The sequence below is a fragment of the Peromyscus maniculatus genome, chromosome 19 (assembly GCF_049852395.1).
Source record: "Peromyscus maniculatus bairdii isolate BWxNUB_F1_BW_parent chromosome 19, HU_Pman_BW_mat_3.1, whole genome shotgun sequence".
NCBI lineage: Eukaryota > Metazoa > Chordata > Mammalia > Rodentia > Cricetidae > Peromyscus > Peromyscus maniculatus.
This window is the reverse complement of record NC_134870.1, coordinates 47,746,451-47,759,730: the sequence shown is the minus strand read 5'-3', so window position 1 is coordinate 47,759,730 and position 13,280 is coordinate 47,746,451. Positions and strand designations below refer to the sequence as shown.

Genomic DNA, 13,280 nt, shown 5'->3' with positions numbered 1-13,280 from the left:
TCTGCACTCACAGGATCAGAGTAGATGTTCTGTCCAGAAGTTTTCCTACTCAGCAGTATACCATGTTTATAAACAAAAGATGTGCATTACCACTTGATATCACAATTTTAAGTAAATGATATGTTATTTCGATAGTTTCATATTGTTAGAAATTTAAACTAATCAAATATTTTGTCACAAACTCCACTTGAATGAATACCTCTGTATTGGTGTATATAGGTCTTTGTCCATGTTTTTCTCAACAGCAAATTCCTGCCACTCTTCTTGCTGGGAGAGGCGAGTGATACATGGGTTCAAAGAAAACACATGCTTTACATCAAACAGTACTAAGAACGCCTCATCAGAACACAGTCAACAAAGGAAGCAAGTCCTCCCAAAAACAGTACTGCTTTTATGGAGGAAGGGAAGTAGTAAGGATCGAACCCGGGGCCTTGTGCATCCTTCCTTTCCACCCTGCCCCTGAGCGCCCCCCCCCCCCAGCCCCTGTGTATTTCTCTTACCAGATAAACATGGGGCTAGGGAAATGGTTCCGTGGTTAAAGCACTTGCCATGTGCCCAGGTCAGGACCGAGAGTTTGGATCCCTCATAAAGCCAGACACAGTAGTACTTACGTGTAATGCCCTTCCTCCTCCCATCCCCCACCCCCGTCATACCACAGGAAGATGGGAATCAAGAGACAGGAAAGTCCTGGAAATCCCGTAGCTCATGTACTAGCTAGCCTGGTGTACCCACCGTGTAAACTAAGAGACCCTGTTTCAAACAAGCTGGAAAGAGGACCAACACCCACACCTGTCCTCGCACACATGCACTCGCACACATGCACTCGCACACACAAAGATAGATAAATAATAAAAATCTAACATGTTTATCACGTAGACACTGATTCATAATTGTTTCCTTCCATAGCCAGACCATCCATTGCACAGGGCATTGTCAGAAGCCATATAGATTAGTAAAGTAATAAATTAATGTTAATAAAATATGGCCAGCCGGGTGTAGTGGCTCACATCTTTACTGCTGGTGTTTGGGAGGCAGAAGCTAATGGATCTCTGTGAATTGGAGGCCAACCTGGTCTACATAGTAAGTTCTAAGCCAACCAGAGACACATAGACCCTGTCTCTCTAAATAAATAAAATGTGTCCAGAATTCCCCAGTAAAAGAAATGGAAGTTGTGGCCAAGGAAGTGAGTCTCCACACCTAAGTAGCATGTTTACTGAGGACTGTGTTCCTGTGAACGTGAGTGCAGAGGTGAGCGCACCAACTTCCTGTCGGCTTCCAGGGAAAAGCCAGCTCTAAAGGGACTGCTTTGCTAAACCTTGAGCACCATTGTTGTAGGAGCCTGAGAAATGTCTTGCAATTTAAATTTCCAGATATTTTACTAACAACGTATCTGGCTCACAGTGGAGAGAGCCTGATGGGTCGTCTCCTCACTGGGCCCCTGTGTCATACGGCACAATCATTAAACCTCGCAGAGTCTGTAAAACTGGGATATAATGACCTTTTTCTATTCCCTATGTCTTAGGGGTAGTGCCAGTACTTAGGCAGGAGAACGTTAATTAATGAGAGTTCTCTGAAGCTTCTGAAATGTGTGAGGTGGCATGACAGCTCATGGCAGGGTTAATGTATTTGCCCTTGATCGTTTGGGTATCTGTGTTAAATATTCATGATGTGGGATTCACATTCACAAACAAGTGGATCCCCTTCTATCTACGTCCTGATATTAATTCAGGCCCACTTTTGAGCTGAGGTTGGCTTCTTTCAGCATCTCAGCCAGTTTTCCAGGGCTGAGCACTGAAAGCTGGAGTGCTGGGGTCCCGGCGAACACAAGGAAGGACCCGTCCCACGGGCATCCTTCTGGGCCTTGTCCTGCCCTTTCTGTTTACTCTCAAGGCTTCTTCCAGTCAAGCCCCACAGCTTGCCTTCCCTCTGAGCAGCATCTGTGTTTTGTTTCTGTCTTCCTGTGACCCTCCCTTCCTTCCTTCTCCACATTCCCACTCTCCCTTGTCAGCCCACCACAGGTTTGTAGGAATTACTGCCCTGGTCACTTGGGGTCTCTTTTCAGCACCGTGCAGGGCTCCTGTGTGGTGCCATCAAATGGCAGCACTGGACATGTGCTGACAGACAGACAATGCAGGGCCTTGTTTGTCGATGGGGATGTGATGGAAGACAGAGTCCACAATGTCAAATCCACCCTACCCCATCCCCTGTCCTGTAGAACCTCACTTCTCAGGCCTCGCTGACCTCATTGGCCTCATTGCCTTCTTCTCCACGTGGGACAAGTGAGCTAGAGATGTCCATGTGCTTAGGTTATGCATTCATGCTAATCTTAGAGGAGCCACTGGGCTTCATTTCTGGAAAATGCTGACACCAATATGTAACTGCAGAATTGCATTATAATCTACCCTAGACTGTGCTGGGGGAAGCATTTCCCGGTCTTCAGCAGTCTCCAAGCGGGACAAGAGCCGCCCATACTTTCTACATAGTCCTTCAACAAAACATTTGCATCCCTGGTCTTTCCTCTCTAGCAGCACTGTCCAGGAGTCAGAGGTGATCCTAAGTGAAGACACTCAGAGTCTGAAAAGTCAACCAAGGGACATTTCTGAGTTAGGTCAGTCTCGATCTGTGCTGAGTCCCCAAGACTGTCCTCGGACTCGGTGATTCAGGGCCTTGCAGGACTTAGAAAAGCTGTCACACTCAAAGTTATGATCCGTCACATCAAAGGGATCCAGACTAAAGGGAACAGGATAAGGTACCTAGGACACAGTCCCAGCTCCCAGATGTCATTCCCCAGTGATGTCTCATGGATGTACTTTAAAAAAAAAATTCTTATTGACACAATCTCATTATGTAGCCCAAGATAGCCTTGAACCCCTGATCCTTCTGCCTCTCCTCTTCCTCCCAAGTGTTAGGATTAAGGACATAAGCCATTTTATCCCACTAGATATGCTTTAATTTTTAGCAGTAATTTGTATTAGTATCTAAAAAATGGTGTCATCAGGGGAGCTCACCTGAGCCTTAGAAACGCCGGGTCAGCCACACAGGTGTAACTGACCTCAGCACTTGGATCGCAGACCCTCAGAACAAAACTAGGCATTAAATATGTACCACACCATGGGCATAAACTATCTGATCATGTGCCCTGAGACCTCGGGCATGCAAGTCAGCCAGGCTATTAAGAGGACTCAGACGCTTTTCTTACGAGCCAATCCAAAGCCAGTCCCGCAAACGGACTTTTCCTAGGGGGTTACAGGATTTTGGCACCCCAGGCTTGCTGAGCACACCTCCTCTGCACACATTCTCAGAGTCAAGATACGAGAAAGCCAAGGCTGCCTGAGCACAGCTCTCAGACCTCGGTGTCACCTCCTGTATTAGTCAGCTCCCCATCACCGCAAGGAAGTACCTGAAGAGTTACTAATAAAGAGGGACGTTTTATTCAAGCTCGTCGTTCTGAAGGGACAAGGCCAAGGTCGGCAGCCATATTGCTCTGGGCCTTTGATGAGGCGGCCACATCAGGGTCAGAGCCTGGGTCAAGAGCAAGTGGTCTCCTCCCAAGGGAGCAAAGGAATTCAACCCACATCCCATGATCTCCTTTGAGGCCATGATTCTGCTCACCTCTGTAGCTGCCTCCCTTCGAGGCACCACCTCCCAGACTTCCACAGTACCTACTGTCACCACCGGGGGACGAAGGCTTCACGTACGGAAACCTGGGGGACCACTCACGACAAGAGTAGAGCAGAGTAGCATTTCCGCGACCCTCCGGATCATTACGATTCATCACAGTAGTCACTGAACTCTTCTCACAAAAAGCAGGTCATCCTCAGCAAGGACATTACAAACTGTTGTAGTCATTATTATTCAAGGGACAGAGGTGTGAGAATAAGCCCTCGGTGCTTCCTAATCATCTTAGGCGGGTCCAAAGCACCTTTGTCCAGACCCTGCAGCAGAGACAGCCGGAGAGCAGGGCTCCCCGCCCCTCGCCGCCACCCAACCTTCTTCTTACTTTTTCCTCTGTCTCTTTTTCCGGCAGTGGCTCAGGAACCCTGGCCCCCAGCACGAGAAGCGGACTCTGTTTGGAGACATGGTGTGTTTCTTATTTATCACCCCTCTGGCCACCATCTCAGGCTGGCTGTGCCTGCGGGGCGCCGTGGACCACCTGCACTTTAGTAGCCGGCTGGAGGCCGTTGGACTGATTGCCCTCACTGTGGCACTCTTCACCATTTACCTCTTCTGGACACTCGTGAGTACGGCCTGTGGCTGGGGTCGGGGTGGCTAGAGCGGGGCAGCACTGTGGCCACAGGCCCAAGCCTCCCTCGCGTGTGTCTGCCGTGCCTCTCACCCGCCCAGCTGAGACCAGACCTTCAGACGCTGGCGTGGCACACGCGTGTGGTTTGCAGGCCTTGGAGGGCTGAGGATAAGAAGGAGGGGGTGTGTACAAACACATTGCCAGGAAGAGCACATCAGATAAAGAAAACCCAGGTTCTCAGCCCTCACCGGTCAGCCCCACGCCCTGTAGTCCTCTCCCACGGACTAGGACTCCAGCTGGTGTAAGGCAGGGCGCTTGCTCTCGCTCCGGTTGCTTCTTGCTTGTGCTGGGCCCGTGGTAGGTTGTGAATGATGGCTGTACTGCAGCCTCCTCCTGCACAGATCATGAATCCTGCCAGCTGGCCCCTTCCTTCCTGCATCCTGACACAGTCTGGAGTCTTTGCTGGACGTGGCGCTACACTCTCTCTGATGATTATTCCGTGTGTTGGGATATTGACTCTGCTGCCCATAAACGCACTGATTTATCTAGTTGAGAAGAAGACTTTCGCTGCCACTGAAGAAAAGCCATTTCCCAATAAGCATTCCTGCTGCGTATGAGGAAGAATTTTTAAGCATTCTCTTTTTTATTTAACTTCGTGCAATAAGTTGATTGTTGGGGTACCAGTTGGAAGCACCCACAAAGTGCACCATTTGCTCCCTCTTTGTGCGGTCCAGTGGGAGCTGAAGGGCTGAAGGGGAAGCTACCACCCTGAGAATGCATCCCGAGGCCAGCCAGCCTCCCGCTTCCTGGTGTGAGTCTCCTGAGTGGGTTCAGCTGCAATCTGAGCACGTCCCATTGTTATTCACTAGTATTTCCTGTCAAAAGTGCACCCTTCCCACATCCCATAGCAGTGTCCACACCTCACAGCGTTCCTGGCTCCCCCCTCCCTCCCTCCCTCCCTCTTCCTCCCACTGCCAATCAGACCCTCTGTTCATTTCCCTATTACTCATCAGGCACTCTTCCGGCTCTGCCCCCCCTCCCATGGTGCAGTTCAGACAGTCAGGGGACACATTTCGGTCTCTGGAAGAGGGACATGACTTAAACAGTAGTCAGCTGGGTGCATTCTGATGCCGAGAGCTCAGGGAGACTTCTGGTTGGTTCAGAAATGCAATTCCCAGATAATGAAGCCCCACACAAAACCAGTTTTTCCTCCTGCAATGGTCCACGCTTTTTTCCAGTGTGGCCTGCTTTGCTATAACTCAAACAAGGAAACCGATCCCAAGCTTTCATTGTGGTGAGAGAATGGTTAGAAATGAAGCAGGGCTGGGAGATGGCTCAGTGGGTAAGAGTACGTAAGTCCAGTGGACCTGAATTCAGAGCCCCAACACGCCATACAAGACGCTAGGCATGGTTCTGTGTGCCATCACCTCAGTGTTATGGGGGGGGTGGGGCGGGAGGCAGAGACAGACAGAGCACAAAAGCTTCCTGGCCGAGCAGCCTAGCTGAACAGACGAGCTTCCGGTTCATCAAGAGCCCCTATGTCATGTGCTTGTGGTAGATTAAGACACCCAACACCTTGCTCTGGCCACAGACACACACACACACACACACACACACACACACACACACATACACACACACACACACACACACATACACACATACACCACACACACACAGGTTCAGCGGTCTAACTGGTTCCCACTCTGTCAACCGCACACCTTGTTAAGGCACTTTCCTGGGCCTTAGTCATCCCTGTCCTGACCCACTTCCCCTGGTACCGTGAGGCTGAATCAAAGGAGTACACAGTCAACTACTTTGGAAAGCAATAATTAAGCACAAGGGAGTTTTTTGGTTTGGTTGATTTTTTTTTTTAATGCCATATTTAGGCTTTTCTGGGTCTGCGATTTTTTCATAGAACCCTATCTATGGTGAAAAGTGAAGAAAGGTGAAACCCACAGGTTGGGCCTCCAGAAGCAACTGAGATCTTGAAACATGCTCTGTCACGTGTACCCCTGCCGGAAGGGTGGAGGAATGGTGGGGAAGTGGGGGAGGAAGATGATGGGTGGTTAGAGAAAGATGGCTGGAAAATGTCCCCTAAGCTAGGCTTTTCTAGAACGTCGTAAATCATTGCAGAATGCATCTGCAAGACAGGACAGTGCAGCACCTGCATTCGGAACCCAGGGGTCATGTTTAAACCCACGATTCCGCCTCCAACCAGCTAACTAACTTTAAAGAGGGCACTTAACCTTCCCTGCTCACCCTTCTTACCCAAAGAAAAATGGAGGAAATAATTGCTCACTCCTGGGTTGTGGTCATCATGAAGATTAAGTGCCATAAGACCTGGTGACATAAGTCTAAGGACACCCACACACACACATACACATACAGGGCAGGCCCAGGGTCATCTGCCTGTGTCTTCCCTGCTCCACCGACTTCCACCTTCTCCCAGCCCGCCAGAAGAGGCAGAGTGGCAAGAGGGACTGCCTCTCCTCTGCCTTGACTGGTGTGAGACACACACACACACACACACACACACACACACACACACACACACACACACACGGTGGAGTCAGCTCAGCAATAGGTTACTGAATATAGAATAATTCCTTCCCAGATAAATGCCGCACTGAGCAGCCCTGGCAAAGGCCGTAATTCAGGAGTTGACAGCGCTTGGAGAGTGCCCTCCGGCAGCAGCCCACTGTAAACAAGCTGTCAAGCTTAAGGAGAGCACGCTGCTGTGAAAATGTCTCAGATAAACAAACACGGCATCCGTCCAGACCAGGCTCCTCCGAGGAGCCGTTCCTGGGAGAGCCGCACCGCCAGGTGCTGTGACGGGGGACAACACTCCAAGTGCCTTTGGTCGCTCATGGCCACAAGCGCCCTGTCATATGTGACCTCAGAGACCTGCCCCAGGCAATCTGCTGTGTTAGAGGTATCCACCTTGAACCCAGGAGGCCAGGCCCTCAGGAGTCTCCCCGCCCCATGGTCTAGGGGAAGGTACCTGGTTTTAAGTTTGTGAACAGACAGCTGAGAACTGGGTCCACAGGAGCATGAAGACACTGATGACACTTAGACAGGCTGAAGAGTCCAGAATGGCACCGGCCATCTCTCCCTAAGCCACACTACAGATGCTGTAAGACCCAACCCAGTGAATGAGTAAGGACCACGTCCCATGGTTTGATCATTTCAATCCTGGATGTGGAAGGAGCCTCTGGTTCTACATCCTGCCAGCCCACGCTCGCCATGGGGCCGGCTCACAACTACATTTTCTTGGACTTTTTTTTGGCGGGGGAGGGGGGACTGTTTTTTTGTTTTCGAAGGTTTTTGTTGTCAGATTCTGGGACCTGGGCTGGTCTTGATTCATGGCTGTCCTCATTCCCGAGCCTCTGGAGTTCGGGGATTACAGGCATGAGCCAAAGCACCCAGATTTTATCAGGTTTTTCTCAGCATATTTGGCCTAAGCAGGATTTTTTCTACAGTCAATCCATTTCTTATCAGATCTCCTCTGTGCTACGGTCAGACAAGTGAGCTGGCCCCACAGTAGGAAGGTGACACCCCAGAACCTTGGTCCCATCCATATGCTTCAGTCGCCCCGAAACTTCCCAAGAGAAGATTTGGTTAGATTCCCCAAAGGCCTTCAACGCCTCAGCTGCTTCCCTGGAAGGGAGGTGTGGGTGCTGACATCCCCTTTCTTCAAGCCTCACATGATCAGAGCCTTCTGGAAACAGACCCCATCCAGAGGAGTTTAATGTCCTGAGGGGAATAAGCGAATAAACTTTGGAAATCAATCCATAAGCAATAGTAGTTAAAATAACAATCCTATACTTTTTCTTCCTACCCTCTCCTGAACACCCCAGAGGTTAAGATCTGAAGGAGGAGCTTTACTTTCTCACCCCAGCATCTTTTCGGCTTTTCTTGCTTCTCTCCAGTTCTCTAAATTAAACTTTCCTCCCTCTCCACTCTACTGCACTGTGGGGAGGGATGTCTTGGACCATCTGGAGACAGGAGCAAATATTAGCCTGCAGCCACCGCAGACTGTGGGCTCCTCTGCCTTGTGTTCACCTTCCTTTATTTTCCCGGAGAAGTCGTCTTCAAGATGTTCTCATTGATTGAATTTGCCTGCAGACTGTGGTAGTTAACAGTAATTAAATAGATTAATACAGTCTCATCTGTTTGTCTACACAAGTGTGTGTGTGTGTGTGTGTGGCCACAGAACAAGGGAACCCGCTAAGTCCTTGACTCTGGGTGTCCCTAGGATCAGCACCTCTCAGGCTGGAGTGTGCCTCCAGATCCCCTGGCAATCTTGTTAGGACATACTCTGATCCCATAGGCCGGTGGGGGCCAGAATTCTCACGTTCTAACAAGCTCCCAGTTGCTGCTGCCTGCAGCAAGGCCACTACCACACTGAGCTGGCTTAAAGGAAACAGCTCAGTCTCTCTTCACTTTTCCAGGACCTTAGGAAGTTGTCACAAAGTTATTTATCATCCTTTTCATATTTCTAATCCGTAAAAAAAAAAAAAAAAAAAATCCCAGGTCCGGAACACTGATGTACATTCAAGACCATGCTAAGTGCTTTAGGAGCACCTCACGTTCACATTTTACAAACGAGAAAACTGGAGCTTGTGGATGACAACTCACAAAGCTGGGCAGCCACTAGGTGGAGGAGGGGCATTCTAGCCCTGTGTGCCTGTCCGCTGCCTGCTTGTCCCACAGCTGCTTCCCACATGGCTACTCCAGTACCTGAGGTGCAGAGCATTGAGGACCCGCTGACTGGAGACCCAGCTTCAGCAGATCCCAGGTTCTGGACTTCTGGGCTTGCTAACGCGGCTTTAGTACTTATGTTCCTCGTCTTTCTTGCACTTGGCTCGGACTGGCAGGCTTTCTCACCTGCCTTCCAAGTTCCAGGGAAGCACCACCAGCAACATCGTAGAATAGATACAAAAGAATCAAACTTTAAAAAAAAAAAATGGATGTCTGTGAGTTCGAGGCCAGCCTGGTCTACAGAGGTAGTTCCAGGACAGCCAGGGCTGTTAAGAGAAACCCTGTCTTTAAAAAAAAAAAAAAAAAAAAAAAAATGGATCCACTCTCCACTCCAGCATGGTCAAGGCATTCTGGAAGCAGTACATCTGTGAGAATTGAAAGCTTATGTGTTCATACCCAAATCTCCCCTGGCACTCAGCCTGGGCATCTGCTTCCTCACTTCTCTACCTCAAGCTGTTCAGCCGTGGACTTGGACTTCGTGGTCCTTCTCTGGAGGCCAACAAGTCTTTTTTGATCAAAGCTTGCACTTCCCTTTATTCATAGAGAAACTGAGTTCAGACCATCAGATCAGCCCACTCCTGGGGACCCTCCCTTGGGTCTCAGAACTCCCCATCCCCAGGCTGTTAAACGGCCCAGACGGGCGATTTGCCACTCTGAGCTCATGGGTGCTTTCCTGATGGCACAGACTCAGGAACTGGGTGCCCTCAAACTGAAACCTGGCCCAGTTTAGTCTCTTGTTTTACGTTTATTTGTCTTGTGTTGGGGAGGGGATTCAGAAGACGTCTATTCGCTCCTCCCACCATGTAGGTCTCAAGAATCCAGCTCAAGTCCTTGCCTGCTGGAGCCACCTCCCAGTCCTCACCCCCAATTTCAAAAGTGTGTCTTCAGCTGGGTTTGGTGGCACACACCTTCAGTGCCAGCCTTTGGGGCCTGAGGCAGGCAGATCCCTGTGAATTTGAGGCCAGCCTGGTGTACATACCCAGTTCCTGGCCTGCCAGGGCTACATAGTGAGACCCTGTCTTTTCTTTAAAAAGGGAAAAAAAAAAAAAAAGTACACCGTCAAAAATAGTCTGAGTTTTCTGGGCAGGGCATCAGTTTCTACCAGCCTTTTCTAAAACAACCAGGCTTGAGCAGCTCATTCTAGAGCATTCAGATAAAAATCAAGCCTTTAAGGTACAGTTAGGTCCTGTGTTTTGATCAGAGAGAGCATGGGATCATCTCACTCAGCAACGTTCCAGCAACTTCCAAAGTGTCTAACACCGGGCCAACTCGAGCTCTGCTCCCAAGACACTGGCAGTCCATGGGGGGAGACAAGAAATACGGCGGTGACCACAGGACTCCATACCATGGTCAGGCCGGAGCCCAGCTTTGCAGGCTCTCACGGCCCAGGACAAAAGGCGTGCTTTATTTCTGAGTATGAATGGGGTCCTTTACCCTGGTCTAACCTGCTGAAGAGTACTCGGAGTCAGTCCCAGCACCTCTCCCCTCTAACTGAGGGACATGGGGGACACACAGGGGCATGGCCCGGGGTCCACAGCTGCACAGAGCCTGGAGCCGGCTCTCCCGTCAGACTTCTTCACCACGGAGGCTTTGGGAGCCAGGGCACCACTAGACTGGAAACAAATCCCCACTCAGAAAGAACTTCGTTTTCCTGCTCACATTCCTGTTTTCTCCCGGTATGTGGAGGAGAAAAGGAAGCAGCCAGGCCAGCGCCACCAGGGGACTGGGTGGGCACCCAACATCCCAGCGCTCAGCTGCTTGCTGGGGAGGCCTGCCCAGGCCCCCCCCCGCCCCCCCCCCCCCCCCGTGCTGTTGGAAATGACATGTTTGTTTCTTGAGTTGACTGTCAACTTCTGCCACCTCTGACTCTGTCACGCTTTTCCTCTCCCATCCCAGGTGTCCTTCCGGTACCACTGTCGATTGTACAATGAGTGGCGTCGGACCAACCAGAGGGTGATTCTCCTCATTCCAAAGTCTGTCAACGTCCCCTCCCATCAGCAGTCCTTGCTGGGGCTCCACTCAGCCAAGAGGAACTCAAAGGAGACCATTGTCTGATGTCTGCGTGCTCAGGTGGTAGACCCATGGTTTGGGGCTTGGACGTTTCTGCCCTGGGCCCGGCGCTGAGCCACCACCCCAGAGCCCTTCCCTTAGTCTTGGGGGTCTAAGAACATCTGGAGCCATGCTGCCACATCGCCTGAGTAACTAACTCAGCCAGAAGGAAGCAAATGCTGGTCGACTTCAAAATCATGGATGCTGCACTCATATGATACTTGCTGAGCTGCCAAACATGTCTATTTAGCAGATACTGTATGGAATTTTCTGAACACCTCTTTAACATGTGAGGAAGGTTGTCCTGCTGAGGATGCAACTCAATTCTTCCTTTTTTATTACTATTTCAAATATAAATATAAATATATATATATAAATATATAATTTAGATGATAATCAAAATTTAAAAGCCAATGTACAAACTGGTGTCTTGGTTTGGATGGGTTTTATTTGGGTTGGTTTATTCATTTCCCGGTTTCTACTGTGGATTCTTGGGTGGCTAACTTGATAGCCTGAGTGGTCTTTTTCATCCCTTTCATGTCCCTCACTCGAGGCGACAGCATAATTACTGCGGAACAAGTCACATTGGAAGGGTGTTTTGTACTAAACCTCATTTAGTTATTCAGTTTTTAAAAGGGAAGAAAAGGCGTGGCAGCTCACCACACAGTGAGCTGTTTATTTAAATACTATTAAAGAGGGAAATGAAGGCGAGAAGCTCGCTCCTTTCAACTTGTTTGGTACTGACAGCTGATAGAAGCTATTTTCTAATAATAAATATCTGGTGTGTGAAAGACAAGCCTGACTGGTGCGGTATTCTCTTTAATTCTTAAAACCTGCATAGTTTCCCAACTAGGTTTACAAAATGGACAAGTCAAAGCCGACCGCTGTTCCCGCCCCTGCCTGCCTCAGTCAGTTCCTGTCTACATTCAGCTTTTGCAGGGACTGAGGATCCGGAAGCTTCTAGGAACCCTGGACCCGTTTTGCATATCAATTAGCATTCCCATTGCGCTCCTGAATTTCTAGCCTGAGAGGTAGATGTGACAATAAAGTCTGTCCTAGAAGCCTAGCGCTTAGTCGAAGATGCTTTTGTCAGATTAAAAAAAAAAAAAGTGCCACCCAAGTTCTCTTCCCCCACCACGGAGCCCATTCTGTCACGGCCAAAATAGACTTTGTCTAAGGGCTCCGTGTCTCCCTTTCATCCGACACAGCATAGATGTGTGACCCCTAGCCTGCATTGTGTGTCCCCCCCCCCCAAGTCAGGAGCGGAAGTCTTTGAGGCAGGCTCGGGCTGGGGCGGCTCCCACCCGTCCACCCACTCACACACGCACAGGGTGAGAAGGTTGACCCAGCTTAAAACTCTTCTGGAACATGACCCACATTCTGCGCATCGCTCCAGCACCCGCCTTCTGCTTCCCCGAGTGGGAGAAGCATGGGCGCAGAGGCACAGGCGGAGGCTGGGGAGTCGCGACTCGGTCTGCTGATGGATGAAGCTGCTGCAGCTGTCCGCTTTGCGGGCCAGACTCTCCTCTCTCAGGCTGTTCCCGGTGCTGCCCAGGGAGGGAAACAGCTGTACTCTCGTCCTTACAAAAACTCAGACGTGCTTTATGGCTTACGACAATAGGTTTCCTCCCCGCCACGCTTCGCTTGGACCCTTCGGTTCCAGGAATACAGGTCTCGGCCCCGCTGTTGACGCCGCCCTGCTCACCCCTCTCGGCTGTCATTAGCCGCACCACCATCAATGCTTTCTTAATTGACCTTTTTAAAATGCCGGACACCGCTGGCTGCACGCAGCTGCCACACATTTAAATTTCCTCCGCAGAGGCCAGCTTGGTAGCTTGTGAATCGCTGCCCGGCAATATACGTGATAAATGACGTCCATCCAGCCCTGGGCCCTGAGCTGTCAGGGGAACCAGAGATACCACTCGAGTGAATGACACCACCTTCGTCAAAGGTCCACACACGCCCCCTTCTCCTGTCACCTCCATGAATTACCGAGGGGCGGCTTCTAAGGGTCTGCTGTGATTGGTTGCTGAGAATTCCTGCTGCCTGGGGTCATGAGATTAAAAACAGTATTAAAAGTAGGGCGGTTCCGAGAGCGTCCCTGCCTTTGGTGGGGGGCAGCACATTGGTACTATGCCCGTGCCAGGCCTCTTTCCTACAAATTTGAATCCACGCCCAGGAAGGAAAGCAGAGCGCCCCCCTGCCCCCCTCCCCGCCCCCAGAG

At 50.3% G+C, this 13,280-nt stretch overlaps 1 protein-coding gene across 1 annotated transcript in view; it reads left to right on the top strand.

Moving 5' to 3' along the window:
* Marchf3 (membrane associated ring-CH-type finger 3) overlaps positions 1 to 11,852 on the top strand; it is a 145,481-nt gene extending 133,629 nt beyond the window's left edge. The window contains exons 4-5 of the mRNA XM_006983030.4: positions 4,028 to 4,237; positions 10,904 to 11,852. Of these exons, the coding sequence (XP_006983092.1) occupies positions 4,028 to 4,237; positions 10,904 to 11,062 (369 nt within the window). The 3' untranslated portion in view covers positions 11,063 to 11,852. The remainder of the gene's footprint in view (positions 1 to 4,027; positions 4,238 to 10,903) is intronic.
* Positions 11,853 to 13,280: the final 1,428 nt, after the last annotated feature.